General features: G+C 33.4%; 1 protein-coding gene across 13 annotated transcripts in view; it reads right to left on the bottom strand.

The window, feature by feature from the left end:
- Window positions 1-14,342, bottom strand: part of LOC117174282 (WW domain-binding protein 2) — a 315,912-nt gene extending 301,570 nt beyond the window's left edge. For 7 of the 13 annotated variants that reach the window (XM_033363230.1, XM_033363231.1, XM_033363227.1 and 4 more), the window contains exon 1: window positions 14,164-14,340. In XM_033363230.1, the coding sequence (XP_033219121.1) occupies window positions 14,164-14,219 (56 nt within the window). In that variant the 5' untranslated portion in view covers window positions 14,220-14,340. Of the gene's footprint in view, window positions 1-14,004; window positions 14,144-14,163 lie in introns of those variants that run through there. The other 6 variants (XM_033363221.1, XM_033363222.1, XM_033363220.1 and 3 more) reach the window with 4 other exon arrangements.
- Between the last annotated feature and the right edge of the window lie 5,220 nt (window positions 14,343-19,562).

Here is a 19,562-nt window from a genome sequence, read left to right as displayed (position 1 = left end):
GAGTACATACCACATAGAGTGTGCGAATTGATAAATTTATGTTTCGAGATGGGAGACGTCCCAGACGATTGGAAAAAAGCGATTATCGTACCAATATACAAGGGAAAGGGCGATAAAAGCGAGTGCAATAATTACAGAGGGATTACCTTATTAAGCACTGTAAGTAAAATATATTCAAAAATACTTATTCGTAGGGTAATGAAAATAACAGAAGCAAAGATTTGGGAAGTCCAAAGTGGGTTTATGCCAGCAAGGTCATGTACTGATCAAATATTCAGCTTAAGGCAAATAACAGAAAAAAGTTTGAAAGTAGGAAAAAAAGTTTTCTGTGCATTTGTTGACCTACAAAAACGTTTTGACAAGGTAGATAGAAGTAAACTTTGGGAAGTCCTGAAAGAGTATGGAGTCAATGGATGAATCCTACAAGCTATAAAAACAATATATACAGTTAGCAAAGCGAGTGTAAGAGTGAATGGGATACTGAGTGACTGTTTCGATATTATTCAAGGAGTTAGACAAGGATGCGTTATGTTTTCATGGTTATTTATATTATTTATGGACAAGTGTTTAAGAATGGCTCTCTTCGACGAAGAGGGTGTGGATCTCCAAACAGTAAGGTTACGTGGGTTAGCGTTCGCAGATGATAAGGTTGTTATGGCAGAGTCTATCGAAGACTTACAAAGAATGTTGAATAAACTAGATGCAAGCATGAAGAGCATGGGCCTCAAAATTAACCCAAATAAAACAAAAACTATGATGTTCGAAGGAAAGAGTGAGAAAACACTATGCAATATTCTATTAAATGATGAGAGAATTGAAGAAGTTGATAAGTTCGTATATCTTGGTAGCTTCTTTACTAGGGACGGGAAGAAGGATGAGGAATTAGATAGACGAAAAAATGAAGGTAAGAAGGTTATTGGTAGAGCAGGTCCCCTTATCAGAAGTAAAAATATATCAAATAAAGCTAAAATGGCAATACATAATTCCATATTTGTACCGACAGTACTATACGGTAGCGAGACATGGACTTACCAAGAAAAAGATACGAGTAAAAGTAACGCAATTGACATGAGATTCATGCGCATAATATGTGGGAAAACCCTGATGGACAAAGTAAGTAACGAGACAATTCTAAAAGAATGTGGTGCAGAAGAGACGCTAGTAGACACATGGGAAAGAAATCGGTTAAGATGGTTCGGACATGTTGAGAGAATGCCAAATGAACGACTAACGATACAAGTGTATCAAGGTAAAGTAAATGGCAGCGTGCCCAGAGGTAGACCGCGGAAAGAATGGTTAGAATGTTTGAATGAGACCCTAGTTAGAAGAGACATAAGAAGTCACAGAAACACGAGAAGCTGCATAAAAAAATGCATGGACATAAAAGAAGCTAGAGAAGTATGCCAGGATAGGAAAGTATGGCTGCAAATAGTTAATAAAAAGAGTGTCAGTAGAGTGAATGAAGCCTGAAACAAAAGACCTTAGCCACTAATGGACCCAAGTGGGGAACCTTACATAACGACTTTGTGATGTTCTTCGCTTGGGGTGATTGCTAGAGAGATTGATCAGCAGCTTGGGTAGGAGCAGTATTGCGGAACGAACGTGTTATTTACTTAAATAGCACGAGAATTCTGGATCAATCTGAAAAATTTCTATCCCTTCCACACACTACCCCTTTCCCCTACAGAGTGAGTCACGCCTACTCCGAAAGGGAAATGGCTTAATGGTGTAATAATAATAATAATAATAATAATAATAATAATAATAGCCACAGACCGACGTACAGAAATAAATATAATATAAATGTGATATAATAGAGCTGAACATAATGTAGAAAAGTTCGCATTTTCGAAGAAATCGAGCGCGAAGCATGAGATGCGTGATGAGCATGTGTTCGTTAAAGCCGAAGGAGCTTTAACAAAAGAGAATTGACAATCGCCAAATAAGAGTTGGCGAAGCTTTGGCCTCTGATTCTAAAAGGCCTACGCACAATTTTGGAGTACATTCAAAGACTGAGTGCGTAGCGCGAGGTGAATACATCATCGAGAGCGAAGCGCGAGATAAATACATGACGCGTCCAGAAAGTAAGTGTACTGGGGAACTCACGGCTGTAAGGAATGCTTTCTCGATACGTTGACAACACTGCCATGTAGCCTAACTCCTCCCTTTCAAAATGAGTTCGATTCATTGTGAAGGGAAAAACTGCAGTTGAGAATTTTAATGAGGTGAAAACTGTTTATAGTGATGGAGTTATGAATCGTGCGAGACAAATATATTATCGAGCGCGAAGCGCGAGAACCAACAGTCGCGCAACCTAGTTTATAAATTATAAATTTATGGAGTTACCCCACAATGCATTTCAAAACTATCAAATGTTGAAATTAGGCCCTCTGCAAATTTATTTATATTTCCAAGCTTATCAAGCCGCCCAAAAATTATTCTGGATATTGCAGAATTTTCTACATTGATAATTATTCCAATAATAAAAAACTGGCGAATATTGACGTTTCTTTATAAATTATAAATTTATCAAGTTACCCAGCAATAAATTTCAAAATGATCAAATTTCGAAAGTAGGTCCTCTGCAAATTTATTTATACATTTCAAACTTATCAAGTCCCCCAAAAATTATTTTGGATATTACAGAATTATCCAAATTAATGATTATTCCAATACTACAAAAGTGGCGAGTATTGACTTTTCTTTATAAACTATAAATGTATCAAGATATGCAACAATAAATTTCAAAACGATCAAATTTCGAAATTAGGCCCTTTGCTAATTTATTTTAACAATAAAATCAATAAGATCATACGCTGGCGGAAGCAAGCGAAATCCTCCGATTAGAAATGGACACATGCCAGACGTATATGGAGTAAATTTGGCAATTTGGAAAACAAATTTTTGACGAACTGGTAAATTCTTTAATTAATTTTTAGATAATATAGTAAGATTAAAAAGATGTTGGAAAGCGATGTTATTTGTCTGAGTGCTATAATAATAAATAATTCAAACATTGAGTGAGATGTTAAAAATGACATACTTCAGACCATAGGATTTAGATGTTGAATGAATCCTTTATTTAAAAATGTTATTTTTGTACACAATATTTTACCCAAATAAATTCTTTCAAATACAAACATAGAAAATACATTTGTGGAGAATATTTCAAGGCATAAAACGTGAGATATTTTCCACAATATTATGTGCAATATATATTTAAAACAATTTCTGTATTCAAACGAGATGTCTCTGAAATAGACCATTCTCACTTGTGACGTCATGCGCTCCGACCGACCTCTGAGAGAATAATATTGCCCGCATGCATATATAGTATGTATGTGTTGCCAGAATTTTAAAAAATTGTTTTTGTTTTTTCGAAATAAAGAATGAATATTTGGCAAAATGGTTGGGAAGTGCTAAGACTCGATATATACAAAAAATGGAAAACTTTGATCCGTAGGCTCTTGCAGATATAGATTTTAGTAAAAATGTGAGTTATGTGCCCTCGGTCACTATAGTGAATATAGTAACATATTTTATTCAATCTTAGTCATTATGTCGCAAAACAAGGAAGTGCAAGCCATCTGCTCGCAGACTTAAAAACTCAAGTTATATCATTAAAAAGTTGTAAGATTGCATTCTTCTTTCCCGGTAATTGATTATGTGATGGTGGATGATGAGTTAAGAGAGAAGGTCAAGAAAATACGCGCAGAAAAAGGAAATGTATTATTTACTTATGAAGAAATGTAGAGGATTTCTTGTAACCGTAACAGTATAAACCATTAATATCAGTTAGATCTCTTGATACTATTCGCTTAAGTGCCATGATAATTCGTAATTGCAGCATCGATGAAATATGCAGAATAGCGATTGGATCGGTAAAATCTACTGATCCGCAGGTCAGCGCCACTTGAGAATTGGTACTAGTAACCATGAATGATAGTCAAATTAAATTGCCTATAATGGTAACGTTTACTGAACTGTCGTGTTGTCCATATACGTACTTGGAAGATCAGTAGGTTTAACTTGGTTTTCAGTAAAATATAAGGTTCTTTTTCTGTGTGTAGAGGTGGAAGATTTTATTGATTTGGATTACGTTCGCTTATTAGTGACATTAGAGGGAGAAAAAAGAAATAGCAATAGCAAAAGGTCAGAAATATCAAAATGAGAGAAGGAAAAAAGAAAAAAGGAGTACATTGAGTTGTGTGATCAAAAGAAAGAGGAAGAGAATAAAAGGTTTCAGGAAGAGGCGGAGAAGGTAAAGACAGAAGAGGAGGTCTGGAAGGTAGTTATAGAGAGAAAAAAAGAGTGACTCAGGATATTGAAATAGTAAAATTGAAAAAATATGTTATGAATTTGCTAGGAGGAGTAGAGAGAACAGTCAGGAAAGGAAGAAAATATGGTAGATAAAGAGATGAGAAAGAGGACACAACAAGGGAAGAAATAGTCAAGGTGTTGGGAATAATGAAAGATAAAAAGGCACCTGGTATAGATGAGATTCTAACTGAAGTCTGGAAATGTGGGTGGACGGAATTAATGGAATGGGCATGGATAATGTGTATTAGTGTATGGAGAGGAGAGGGGAGGCCAGAGTTGTGGAAAGAAGTAGAATTGGTAACCATAGTAAAGTAAAGCAAAGGGGAGTAGGTTAAAGATTATAGGGGTGTGACGCTGATGCCAACATTGTATAATGTATATGCGACTGTTTTATTAAATGAGACAGGGGTTAGGAAAGAGATGTGGGTGATGGACAATGTATATGCTCAAAACTATCTAGTGAATAAGAGGATTAAAAGGGAAGGGGGGGGGGGGTAATTATAGCAACGTTCGTGGTCTTAAAGGCGATGTTTCTCTCATTAGATGTAGGCTAGATTGAAACAGTTATGGTCAAAAAGGAGATCAGAGAAATGAATAAAGAGAGTATCAAAAAATGTTTAAGAGACGAAAAGCGGATTAAATGTAGCAGAGCAAATAGGAGATAGTTGGTGGTTGGTAATAGGAGTGAGGCAAGGATGTCCTCTGAGCCTGCTTTTATTTAATATGTCAATATCAGACTCCAAAGCAGAGAATGAAGAAGAGATGGCGGGCTTAATTACAGGATTAGAGAAATACTTAGATGGACAAAATTTGAATTCGAATGTAGAAAAGGCAAAGATAATAAGGTTTAGAAAAGAAAGGGGAAGAAAGGAAGAATGGAGTGGAAGATGGATGAAAAAAGCAGCAGGGATAATGAAACAAGTATGGGGAGTAGGGAAAATAAGGTTCAAGAAAGATTGCAGAAGGAGAATGTGATTATTTCATACGCTGGTATGGCCGGTATTAGGTTATGGAGCGGAGATATGGTGATGAAGGAAAGAGATTGAGAGTTTACAAGACAGGTATATAAGGTGGACGTTACCGGTAGACTGGAAGACACCAGGATATATGGTGACAGAAAAAGCGCAAAGGGATAAATTATGTTCCAGAACTTGTAAGAAGGCATGCCCATTTAAGACGAAGCTGTAGGATGGAAAGGGAGGGGAGTTAGTGAGAAAGTGTTTGATGGAGGTAGAAGAGAGGAGAGGGAGGGTGATTGACTTGACGAGATGGGGAGAAGAGAGGAGTGAGTACTTTAATGCTAGAAACATAGAAGACGAGACTGGAGCAAACTATGAAGAATTGGAAAAAAGGAGAGGGAAAGACAATTAATAGAAAGATGGTGGATGGTTGAGGAATCAAAATACAATAAATTGTATAAATGGTAAAAAAGGAAGGAGTATCAAAATATTTAAAACCGGAATAGGGAGAGAGAAATTGGACCAGAATAGTAAGATTTAGATTGGGAGACGAGGTAAGGGAGACGAGGTATTAGAAAAAGCAAGAAAACAGAAAGTGCCAAATATGCGAATGGGAGAAGGAAACATGGGAACATGTATGGGAAGGATGTAGGAGAGGAATGGAAGATAAAGGAAGCTGGCAAGAGAATGTGTAAAGACTCTAGGTGAGGATGGATTAGGGGAAGGAGCTGGAGGGTGCTAGATATAAGATTTTATGTAAATAGTTGTAAATAACTGTAAATAGTAAGGATAAGATTTTATAAAAAATATGTAGGCGAAAAGATTGTAATGAATGGAAATCAATTTAACCCGTAGGGAATACATTATAAATAAAGAATAAGCAGACTTTCAATAATAATTTTTACGAAAAACATCTGAGGAAGTAGTTATAGCGATAGAGAAAATAGTTTAAAATACATATAGTTTTCGACGCAGCGTGAAAGTAATATATAAATTAAATTATTAACAATTATTAATAATGTAATTGCCTGACAGAATGATTCACCTGGAAATATAGTTTCAAAATTAATTCACGTAAGTAAAAAATAATTGATAGTTAGTAATATTAAGTAATATGTTTTGCTTAGACAAATAGACGGAATTGTTTTTAGAAAGTGTTTTTAAATTTGTAGATCGGAAAATTAGTTTATTGGTAACCATTTTATTTGTGTTGATAAATAACATTAATAAAATTACTATATTATTTGCATGAATTCTATAACTAATGAATTACATTGATAACAAAATATAATTTTTTGTTATATTCTTTTCCGTATAAAATAGTGAATTATCGGTTATTTTTAATTTTTTTCGTTAACATTTGTCAAATTCTGTTTAAAAATAAATTTACTATCATTTCCCGCTTTCTCTCAGTCTCATAAAATTCCCGGTCATTTTCCGGTTTAGCGGCCACCCTGAAATTCAGAATAATTTTAAGAAATATGCATGCTTGAAGTTTCCAAAAAATTACTTCTTTATTAAGATTGTAACTAAATTGTAATCAGAGTTTTCAATACAGTTTAAAAAATGTATGGCATAAATAATCATAGTTTGAAAAAATCCTTTTACTATCATATGTACTCGATTTTTAAATAATAAAAATATCCAGTTCTGCGCTGAAACCCTTTAAATTTGATTATTACAGCTCGCAATACATTGTATTTTGCCAACAATAAGATTGAGAAAAAAAAGTAATATTTTTGTTCATATTAAAACAGGTATTCTTGTCGATTTTTTAGGGAAATTATCTTATAGTCCAAATAACATTTGAAGCGAGCTACGTAGTCGATAAAGGTTTCAATGTTTTGGCACTTCTTTGAGGTTAGAATAAAATATAATTCCATTTGCTCGTAAGAAAGAATTTAATTAAAATAATTTTTTACTTTTGTTTGTGATAAATTTCTTCTTCATAATATTGACTGTGAAAATTTATTTCACATTGTACATTTCATTCATGGTTTTTAAATGTAAAAAGGTAAACAATGTACATACCAACAACATTACATTGCCACCAGAATCCTTTGCTTCGCGTTTCCAAACGATATCCTCATATAAAAAATACACATCACAGACTAGCATTTCCGGTTCTAATACGTGATCTTTTCTCGGAATCGCCTTTTCCAGTTCAACTAATCTCTTTGCTTCAGATGGAACCGTAAAATGATGAAACTTTTCTTCATTAGGAACATCATACCGCGAATCACAATTCGGTACGATATACTTGTGTCCAACCATTTTCAGTTCGCAAAAACTTCCACTAAATAATTATAATCAATTTTTTACACGTGACATTACTTAATTATTGTCAATACAATATATTTTTAATAATAAATATTATTCGGTAAGAGCATTTAAGGGACAATGTTAAACTGTGTAGCAGCAGTAACGGTGCTCTCTGTCGAGCCTTTATGGCACTAACACTTGGATGTATATATTCACGGGTATCTTATCAAGGAGTTGGATACCAAAGGCCAGAGACTGCACCTAACCTTAAAATCTCAATAAAATACCATCGCATTTTACATCAGCAATGGAATTTGATCATGTAAATTGAAACGAAAGCCATGCTTCACAGGTATATTACTTAATGTTAATGTTCATACTCATTGAAAATAGTAAATTATAACTAAAAACATTAATTTACGACTAAAAATACTGCATTGTTACTCTTACCTCATTCAGAAACAGAAAAGTATCATTGAACTGCTTGATTATTGTTTTGTGTTGTAAAGACTGTGAGATTGAATAAAATATTACACTATATCCACTAAAATGGCGGAGGGCCCTGAACTCACATTTTCACTGAAATCTATATCTCTAAGCGCATAAGGATCAAAGTTTTCAATTTTTCCATTTTTGGATATATCAGATCTTGAAATCTCCTGATAATTTTGCCAAATATTCACTCTACATTTCGAAAAAACAAAAACAATTTTTAAAAACTCCGGCAACACATGCAAACTATAAGGGCATACGGGCAATGTTAGTCTCTCAGAGATCCGGCCATTTTTAATTTTAATAGCTTGATGAGAATACTCTATAATTATAAATCAAGCAGTTTTGTTCATTTCCTTATCAGATATAGTTATCAAATAATGTACAGGAATTTTCATATTAATATTATTATAGGTTTTAAAAAATGCAAACAAACCAATTACATTAAATTCGGCGAGACTTATATTTTTCACAGAAAACAATTCTGATCAATTTCATTTCAATTAGTCCCTTCTTTGACTACACATTAATCGCATTCGAGTCGTTTCTTTCGCGCTATGCTCATGCCAATCGCTCTCATATCACTTTACGTGTTCCTAAGCATTGAAATTATATTTTCAAACATACGATAGAAAAACAATAGAAATGTTTCTATTGTATTCAATTCGAACCTTCTTATTGGGTGCTCTTAATTGATTTATGGTGTAAAGCCTGTGGAATTTAATGAATTATCTACACTGTATCCATTATTGTTAATGACGGCACAGCACTTACATTATCACTAAGATTTTTCTCTTTAAGAACATGCGGATCAAAGTTCAAATCAAAGATCACGATTTAAAATTTTTTTTATTGTATCGGGTCTTCACATCTCGCGACAATTTTTCCAAATTTTTATACTGTATTTTAAAACATAAAAAAAAGGATAAACAACCTGGAGAACGCGCAGCCAGTAGGGCTATAGCGGCACTGTTATTTTTCGAGAGGTTCCGCCATCTTATATTTTTATGGCTTAATGAGCATGCTCTATAAAGATATTAAAAACGCAATGGAAACAAAAAGCTTTACGGCGAGCACCTCTAAACGTTAGATCAATATGGAGTGGATAGTGGGACATCCAAAATATAGCTGAAAACGGGCATCCTGTTTCCAGAAACCAAAGGATTCGTCATTGCGATTCAGCACAGGGTTGTCAGTACCAGAAATTATCGCAAAAACATTTTACATTAAGACGTGGTTGAGCGGTGCCTATTATGTAGAGATACCAACGACCCCATCGAGCACATTAATGATAGTTGTCGTATAAGGGTTCTGAGAGAATATACGCATAGGCATAATGGTGTGGCGGGCCTTATACATCCAGAACTTTCCCTAAAACTAAGACTCTTAACAGAATTGATGCCTTAACAGAATTGATGCAGGCAAGCTCGACAACCAAAAATCGTAAGCATACCGAGCTAAGGCATGAAATCGAGACAATATGGAGGAACATGAAACATGCTATACCTCCTATTGTGATTTCCGCTACAATGTGCAAGCAACGGGGCACGGATATGAAATCATCTTTTGTGAGCGAATAAGGCTTAATGTGAGATGAACGAAGCTCAAACCGTTTGCTTAGGTGGGAAACAGTTTACGGGAAAATAGGGTTGAAAAAAATCCGCGCGGAATGGCCATCAGTCGAATTTTTGGGCGATCGAGCAAGCAGCGATACAGCAATGGTCTAGCTTCTAGGCTATAGTCTGCCATCATGCTTCGACGTCCTCGTACGATTTTCGCTTTTTTTCTCATAATTTTTTTTCAATAATTTGAACGAAAATATGCATACATATTATAGAAAACTAATAAATAGTTTAAGAAATATATTTAAAAAAAAGAGGAATTGTTATTTTTCACACAACAATTTAACGATCATTAAGTTGTTGCTTGCAGCGCGTAATAAATTATTTTCAAGCAATTATTATATAATAATTGCTGAAATCATAAAATTTTTTTAAATATAATAATTATTATATTTTATTTTATAAACAAAAAATTAAATTAAAAAAATGATATGCATGAAAAATAAATTAAGAGTTCCTAAAAATACGAAAGCGAAACTTGGGTTAAAAGTATTGATATTTAAAACGAAGAGTACAATATTAGGTAGTACGAGGACGCTCGCGCCTTCGTACTGCGGAATACCTATTATTTAAATGTTTTACGATGATTATCATCCTAAAGTTAGTACCAAATCTGCTCCGAAGAAAGCGATGATAACGAATACCGTTTTTGGGTATTTGAACATTTGTATTACATGTTTGTGCCGTATTTAATTATCAAGCAACATTTTTATAAATGTTTTTAATAATTACTTTCTGTTTTCTAGACCTGATATTGCATTCTTTATTTTAAATCTCAATGCTTGTGACCCAACTTCCGCTTTTATATATTTGAGTACTTTCAATTTATTTGTCATACATATAATTAAAAAGAATTTTTTTCTCTATTCTTAACGTATATTTTTAAAAGTATTTGTTATTTTTCATAATATTTATACATAATTAGGGATAAACTATTTCAAAATAGAATTATAATTTATATTTTTTCAAGTACGAGGACGCGAACGCATGATGGCAGACTGTAACCTAAAACCTAGACCATTACTCTATCGCTGCTTGCCATTCAACCGATATTCATTTCGTGCGGATTTATTTCAACTCTACTTTTTTGGCCTGTAATTCTTCGGGTCAGCTAAGTTACCTACTTTCGGCAGGAGTATTGTGCGCCCTTCCACCAACCACTCCGGAATCGGCTCTTCCGACTTCAAATATAAGGTGAAAATACGGGCAAATAGTATCCGTATTCTCTCAACAATATGCTGCCTGATGGTCAGCAGCTTTGACTTGTTAAGTGTGCGATAACGGGTTCGCAACTCGCGCGCGAACTTTCGAACCTTGGCGGTAAAATTCCTGCCAGATGTGATGTAGTCAATCACACACTGAATGCGGGACGCGTACTGTCTTGCCCAGCCTATCTTTATGGCAAGTTGATGCATTCGTCTTTTGGTCTTATGATCAACCGTTGTTTTTGTTTTACGGTTCGCATCGGCCAAAGCTCTCGCTGCATTACACACAATAATTGATAGCCCAGAGGTCGGATTCTCCGGAAAAATGTCCACGAAGCTCGTCATCCATTTCAGCTAGATCTTTAGGCTTGAGAGAAACCTTAGCGTTGATGTTTCTCCGGGTCGTAAAGCATCGCTCTTCATCTATTGCATGCCTGCCCGCGGTTGGTCTTAGTGTCGCCTCTCTTTCTCTGTTGCCGGCTTGTTCTAGCTGTGGTAGAGTAGGCGTTCCGCTTACATAGCCCTTTTTTTGGAGTAGTTCAACATGATTTCGCATACGTTGCTGTGAAAAGTGCGATAGCTCCGGGTGTTTCTCTCACCACAGAGCATGCAGCCGTGCCATGTAACCCCGTTCAGGGGCCACACTCGCATCGTAGCACTCTAGCAAGTCGTAATTCAGTCGCTCCATCCACCCAAAGGTCGCGAGATCCCGCCGATCCATCGCATTGAATCCATTTTCATTGGCTCCCCCAGATCTAGATTGGTCGGCATTGTTGACCGACCCTCGGGAGCCCTGCGCGTTCTGCTGTTTTGAACCGCACTTACTAAAATTATGTTTGGTGTTGTCATTGTTGTTCCCACGAGAAGCTAGGGAAAAGGGTACGTCCGTCCTTGTAGAGCCCCGCATGCAAGGATAAGGCTGCGTACTCTGAGAGGTCGCCCGGTATCCCAGAGTCACCGTTCTTGACATCTCACCCAGGTGCCATTCAGCTATCGGCACGGTTTTCACACCTCCGCTTGGGGGTTAATTCCTTCGGGACCACCCCTGGACAATTGTCCGCGACTGCCTATTTATTTTTGTAACCATATTCAGCAGAAACCCTTGCTACAGGGACCCTCTATCCGCAACCCGAGGACGCGTTCGGTGGCTTTTTGTCAGAATCAAAACCGAACCGAATATATGTGTGTGTGTGTATATATATATATATACATATATATATATATAAGTGGTGCAGACCCGGTCCGTCCCGATCCGACGAGTCCTACGGTAACACCCGAAATTTTTATAATTTTAAGATGAAAATCTCAGTTATAAATTTCAAACCAGACCGAAATGAACAATATCAGTCAAGCCGTTCTACATTTAATTATAAAATGTCAAAAATTCAGATCGATTGGTTTATATTAACAGCATTGACGAGAATAAATAAACAAAAGCTCGGTCCAGCGCTGCGTGTAAACAAAACATGCCTTGCTATGTACGTCGATCGAGAGCAACTGATACAGTATTCGGGATCGTCATTGCTGTTAATACAAACCCAGTTCGGGTGTTGTTAAAAAATTGAAAATATATCGAATAAGTCATTTAATTAGGCTCTTTTGGAGCGCTAAAGACTGATAAGTATTTCTGTGCAAAAACCAACACGATCCGATAATTATTAACGGAATGACGGAAGTTTGAAAATTATTTGTCCAATTAACTCGGCCCGTAGCAATGCGTTATCCCCTCTCTTGCCTACTAGACTGGTCAGTTCACGCGCTAAGGTCGTTGTGTAATCCGTACGCTCAATTAGGCATACTGCTCTTATTAGAGAACTTGATTCTATTATGAAAATGCGTAAACTTGATTTGTGCGTTCCAAGAATTGATGCAACTCGGTGGTTTCGGATGAGAGGAGCCGCGAGGCCAAAAGGGAGGCGCTGTTCAGTCAAGCGTGACGAACAACAGAAGGACTGCACTCAGAGCATTATTTCAATCAAGTATGCTGTTTTCCACTATCCCCGGCATAGGCGTGCGTTCTGCTTGTAACACTGGATATAAGAAGGTCTAAAAGACTTTATTTTTTTCAGATATACGCAGTTTTGTAGACTCTATTTCATCCTCTGGCACAATCAATGTCATCTGAACTTGACAGAATTTATTTGGAAAAAACTAAAGTCCACATTTTTGCCCGTAAAAACAGGCCAAATGGCTAACTTTTGAGGGGTCATAGCTCATGACCTATCATAAGCAGGATATTGTTATTTTTTTGGTAATTACAGCAAATAGTCTAGTTTAACTCACCTGCGAAACACTTTTGCGCGCAGTAATTATTTGCAAAGATACACAGTGTTTTTTTTAAACTTAGTGATTTTTCGCTTAAAATCCAAAAAATGAGGATTCTTTAATATATCATAACTCGGAACCAATAGAAGTTAGCGGATTATTTTTTTCACAAAATTTGTTTAGAATTTTATTTTCTTTCTTTTTTCTGTTGGACATTTTGCTCTAAAATGCAATGGGAATTATCCGTCCACGCAAAAGTAACTTTTGGAACCGTTTACAACAAAAAAAACCGGTCTGACAATTGATCTGTTCTAGCATTTTTTATATGTCAAAAAGGACACCCTAAGGAAACTTTCTCATTAAAAACATTGCAAGTAGGATTTTTTCTGGAATTTCACACTTTTTTTCGACGTAATGCCTGGACTATTAGAGACGGCCCACTGCTGTAAATAACTCTACCCGCCCGGTACATGACGAATACAAAAGAAACATTATATTACCGTCGCACCACTCTTTAAGAGGACCCAAATCTCTTAGACTATCTCAGAGACTAAATCTTTCAAATCGACTCTGCTTATAGACTCAAATGGGCCAGGCTATTTCGCTTGAGAATACTCAGAGATTTTTATCGGTAGGCCAGTGCTGTTTAATTGCTTTTCCATCGGCTGGAAAACTCCAAAAAACAAGTGCAAAGTGAAGAATGAATTTCTCGTTTCTTCTCTAACTTGATCTCTTATCGCGGAAACGACGTATCACAAAGAACGCATTTCGATTAAATCTGACTATTTATTGCTGGATCTGGGCGTTAGCTTTCAGCTTTAGGCCGAGAACGAAAACTAATAATATAAATGTAATGTATTGTAGTGCAAGTCTTCTTACCGGGACCCAGACATGGTTCTCATTCGTTACGTGTCAAAATCTATCCAGGTCGCGGGACAAAATCACTTTAAAAATTATGGAGATATTCACTACCAGTAAAATCTATCTTTCAATCTTTTTTACGTTACACGTTAATAAATTTTTGTTTTTAAAACATACCACTCTCCAGAATGAATAAGCACTCCTCCGTTCGCATGTGCAGTATTTAACGACATTATGAAGCTTGTTATAAAAATTGACAACTTATTGCGAATTTTCTATTCAATTGTCAGCTGATTCAGATATGAACGTCAAGTAATACAAATTCTAAATATTCTAGACAGGAAATAAAAATCATAATCCCAGGAATTAAGGTCTTTTCATACGTTTCTTTCTGGCAGTGCCAGCAGGGATGGGCAAGTAAGATACCCTAAGTAAATAACGTAGTTTTTTACAGTAAATTACTAGATATTTTACGCGCCTGATATGAACAGCTCTTCAGCTATTAAATCTTAAATTGATTAATTTTTCATAAAATTGATATAAATATGAAAAATATGTACAATTTACGAAGACTTTTTAGGTTAGAATAATTCACCGTAATTTCTAAGGAATTTATATTAAAACACATATTAATTACAAATATTTAAATGATCGAAAGTACATCTCACACACATCTAATTCTATGAAATGTGTGGAGGTCCGGAGTGTTTTTTTTTAATATTCTGTTTCGCTTCAGTTGACATTTTTATTTTTTAATTAACAATATTGGTATTGGAAAAAAACTCTAATGAATGCCGGTGGTATAAATTAGGTAAAGTGAGGTTATGCAAAGTTCTACAGTTCCACCATCTTGGCACGTAATTAACCAGGTATTTTACCTGTTTTCTATATAAAACACTTCACTCAGGTATTTTGTGTAAAAAACCTGTAGTTACGCGAAGCTGCACATCCATGAAGGGCAAGCATGGGTCATAGGTGGGGAAGGTCGATATATATATATATATATCTGACTACATTTTCGACCGTATCGAGGTGCTGCGCACTTCAACTTTTCGCCGTTGCTATGGTAACCGCATCATACGTCACGTCGGCGGGCAGGTGAGGCCAAGACGCACACCGAAAGTTGTTGAATTCCAAACCGAACGCAATTTTCTGTTTCTCGTGTTCGCCTTCGCCATCACTATAGCAATCTTTGCTATGGCTAAGTCGACCGGCTGGCACTGTACGGAATGTAGGCCAAAAATATCGTGAACACTAAATTACCTAATTATATTAAAATTAAAGAGATACTAAAAATATTCTATTTATCATTATTATTTTAAAATTTCGAGATAATAAATCAATAAATTAAAAAAAATTCTTTTCGTACTTTAGAGTTTTAATGAAATTTCCAAAATTATTTTTCAATACTAAACTTACAATTTAGTTAAATTTAAAATTTAAGTAAATTTTAGCTAAATTAAAAATTTAGCTAAAATTTAGGTGAATTTAAGAATTAAATAAAGTTTAGTTAAATTAAATTAATTTCTCGTCCAATTTTTAAAAAAAATTTGGTAAAACTAAATTTAAAGATTGAATACAATTTAGATCATTTGAAAAAGTAAATACAATTTAGTTAAATTGAAAATTTAAGTAAAATTTAGTTAAATTTAAGTAAAGTTCAGTTAAAATTTTATGTGTTCAATGGTGTTAAATTTAAGTAAAATCTATTTAAATTAAAATGAAACTGTCGTTACATTTTAAATTTGATTGAATTGAATACAGATATGTGTATTGTTTTTTGGCTTCAACAATGGAGAGTTCTCAAATAAGCTGGAGAAATTTGAAAAAAAATTTCCCTTATTTTTATAATAATTAGGTAAATTCAACGAAAAACTCAAGAAAGTAATTAGGATTATAACTGACTCATAATAATAAATAATAGATCTAGAGCAGAAATGATATTAAAATAATCTCCACATAGTTTACTGAGCCCAATCACCAGGAGTATCATAAATTGTGCAATATTCTATTAAGTAAATTAAAATGATTTGAACAGTATACAAAATCCAAAGAAAAGTCTGAAATTTGTAATGAAAAATATTATTTTATATCGCATCAAATTATGGGCGGTAGGAGGAGTAACTTTTTGAAATGCATTAAAACTACCTTGATTTTAAATTAGAATTGTGCAGTTGTAAGTAAATTTCAAATATTGCATCATTAAACTTTTGGAAACCTTTCCGCTTGAAATTCTAAAGTGGAAAGTGTTCAGACTCATAGTTCTAAAATTTTTGGTTTGAAACTTTTCAGAAGTCGACAATGTCAAAATATAAAAGGAAGCGTTTAAACTTCAGCATAACTATATTACATGGAAATACTTCATTATTTTCACAATTTTGTTTCAAATTAGAAGTATATTAACAATTAAATGATTATTCCATTCTAAATTATTCAATTTCAAAAATCAGTATTTGTAGAATTTGGAATATTCTTAGAGTATGACCTGTCAATTCAAATTATATAATTTTTAACGTTTTAAATCAAATAACTTATTATTCTGCAATAGATTTTTGGCAGCTTTAGGTCATAAATTATTTAAAGCTGCAGTGGGAATTTATTCAAGTTCAAACCTTGTGAAGAATTGAAAAACTGTGAAGCCTTCGAAATCGAAAACTTTTTATAATGAGAGGAATTTTAAGTTGAATGGTTTTAATATATTTTCAATTTAAAACATTCAAATGGAGTAATTTTATAAACAAAAATTTCAATAATTGTATTATTTACAATTTTTGTTCATAGAGTTGATAAATTTAATTTAATTTTGAAAGTTTTGAATTGAAAATTTAAATACAGAATTCGAAAAGTTTGTATTTGGGGATTATATGATTTTGGAGGCCATTAATTTAAGCCTAATCAAGTTGGAAGGCTTTCAGTTGTCAATGTTACGATATTGAACCTTTATATTCAAAACCAAATTAAATTTCAATGTTAAACTTTTTAATTGTTTAAGATTTGAGTCTTAAATTCAGAATTTTTGTAATGCCTTATATTTTTTATTTTACACTTTTAAACCTTTTTTTTAATTTGAATAATTGAGACAAAATTACATTTTAGTAGACACCCTTTTTTTATTTTTACGTGAAAAATTTAATTTAGGAAATACCCCTTGCGCCAAGGTGAGCAATTCGTCGAGACGGAAAAATTGGTTAAGCCAAATCTGCTGTTTGCATGAAGAAACTCACTATCTTCGTTTTGACGTAAGGCTTCTTTAAGTATACGCTGCAACGCGAAAATGACCCTTACGTCAAACTTTAAAGAGTAACTTTTTTCTCCAAGACGGCAGAAATAACCACAGCTCATCACCTAAGAAAAAATATGTTTTGATAACAAAATTTCCCCACTTATTCATTACATGAAAATATTTGTTATTGTTCTTATTTGCAAGATTGAATAAGAAAAAAATATTGATTAGAATATATTGATTTTTGAAAAATGAGAAGCTTTAAGCATTATAACGCTATAAGCGTAAAAATACAAAAGAAAAAAAATACAAAAACTTCGGTTTTTAATAAAGATCTTTGAAAAGGAGAATACAGTTTTTGAAAAAAAAGTCTAACACCAAAGTACCAGATAATGTATTTTTTGGTTCGATTCATAATTTTATTCAAATATGAAATTCCTTTACAATTTTTTTTTATTAATGCAAGAAATAAAAATTTTTTAATGCCTTTTTCAAATACAAAAGTAGGGGTTTTTGCATGATTGTCGATCTTTTTCTCAAAAAACCTTTTTTTGTTAATGAGGTAATTAATTTATAATGCATAAGCCTTAAAAATTTTATACAAGAAAATGATAGTTAATGAAATTTTTAAATTATAAGAAAATAAATTTGATCATGAAAAATTTTAAAAAGCCAGTTTTTTATCAAAATAAAGCATTTAAAATAATTATTTTTACAAAATGAAACATTTTGAATGGAATTAAATATGTAAACAGTTAAACAAGTAAAATGCACGACGTGCTATCGCCTGAGATTAATCGACCAGTTGGAAAATATAATTTTCCTATACATGACTGGTGGAGAAAATTTTAAAGTTTCAACTTATTGTTCTCAATAAATACAAAATAAAGAAATAAAGGAAATAATTAAATGAGACTAAATAAAACACTAAGGAAACCTATACATTTATTACAAATAAAATAAAAACGGCGTCAAATTCTTGAAAAAAAATATAGACTGTTAAAGCACATACTAGTTATGTGAATTACTAGCATTGATTTATATTATTGTTCATGATATTAAAATAAATGAAAACATTATAAACATAAAACATGATATTAAAATAACAAAAATACTAAATTAATGTTGCTAAACGTAAGTCCTGGGATGGGCCAAAAAGACGAAATTCCTAGAAGAACGGAAATAGCTAATATTTAAACGTAAGAAGATACCACGTGTTATCACATTTCTAGAAATATAATACTTAAATTACTTTTTGATACCAAAAATGGCCCTAGCCCTCGGGTGTCGAAATGAGGTCAAAAATATTGAATTATAGCAAATTAAAGATTTGGCATATTTGTACGAGAATTATTGTAATTTTTATGTCGAGTTTTATTATTAAATCCTAATAAAAAAATTGTTTACGCAAACTTATATTTGTTCTTGAAGTTAGATTTTTGGAGTGTGCGGGAAAATGACATTCTTAGACATTACAGCTGTGAAAAAACTCATATATCACTAAATTCACAAATATTTAAAAAATCCAACATTTCAGAAGACATTTTTCCAGACCTTTAAGGAAATTATAGCTTGCTTTTCAGAATTTCTATCACTTTAACCAGAAAAAATAGTAAGGCCATATTTGACCACAATTCTGGTTGATTTAACAAGACTTTTTTAGTAAGCGTATTAAAATTTAAAGTAGGCCGGTTACTGGGAAAGCTAGTTAAAGGTATGTCCATTATTTTTTTCTAAAATTTGTAATTAAATACAAAATTTGGCCAGGATATTAATTACTAAATTAGGTGAAAAATTTGTATGCTGACCAATATAAATAAAATGTCTTTTTAAGAATAATAAAATGTAAATTTAAATGTTGATTTGACTCGATTCTAGCTACATTTTTTATGCTAGGCTACATTTTGTTAAAATTAAGCTCAAATACCTTGGAAGCAAATACAAGTGAGCAGTAATTCAAATTTTGAATTATATTTTTTGTCTAAAGAAAAGTTTTCACAACAATATTTATCGTGTTTTAAAGCTAAAATTAACCATTTTTAGAGCCTACGAAAGGCCTCTCCATAATATCCCATGTTTTTTGACACGACTTTAAACAGTGATAATTTAAATTTTAACCTATAAAGGGCCCTTAAAAAAGGCATTATGTGAAAGAGGACACATTTCTCCACAAAAAAACTAATTTTAATGATTTTTCATCCGATCGATCTAATAGCCGGACTACCTTAAATAAAAGCTAAATGTATGTTCAGATTTTTCTACTTAATTAAAATTATTTTTCTATTCAATTATAAAGTAAAATTAGATTATTAACATTTTGTATTTAAAATGCACTATAATTTGGCCGAACTGA

The sequence above is a fragment of the Belonocnema kinseyi genome, chromosome 6, assembly GCF_010883055.1.
Source record: "Belonocnema kinseyi isolate 2016_QV_RU_SX_M_011 chromosome 6, B_treatae_v1, whole genome shotgun sequence".
NCBI classification, from domain to species: Eukaryota; Metazoa; Arthropoda; class Insecta; order Hymenoptera; family Cynipidae; genus Belonocnema; species Belonocnema kinseyi.
The sequence above is the reverse complement of the archived record's forward strand: the minus strand, read 5'-3'. Positions and strand labels throughout refer to the sequence as shown.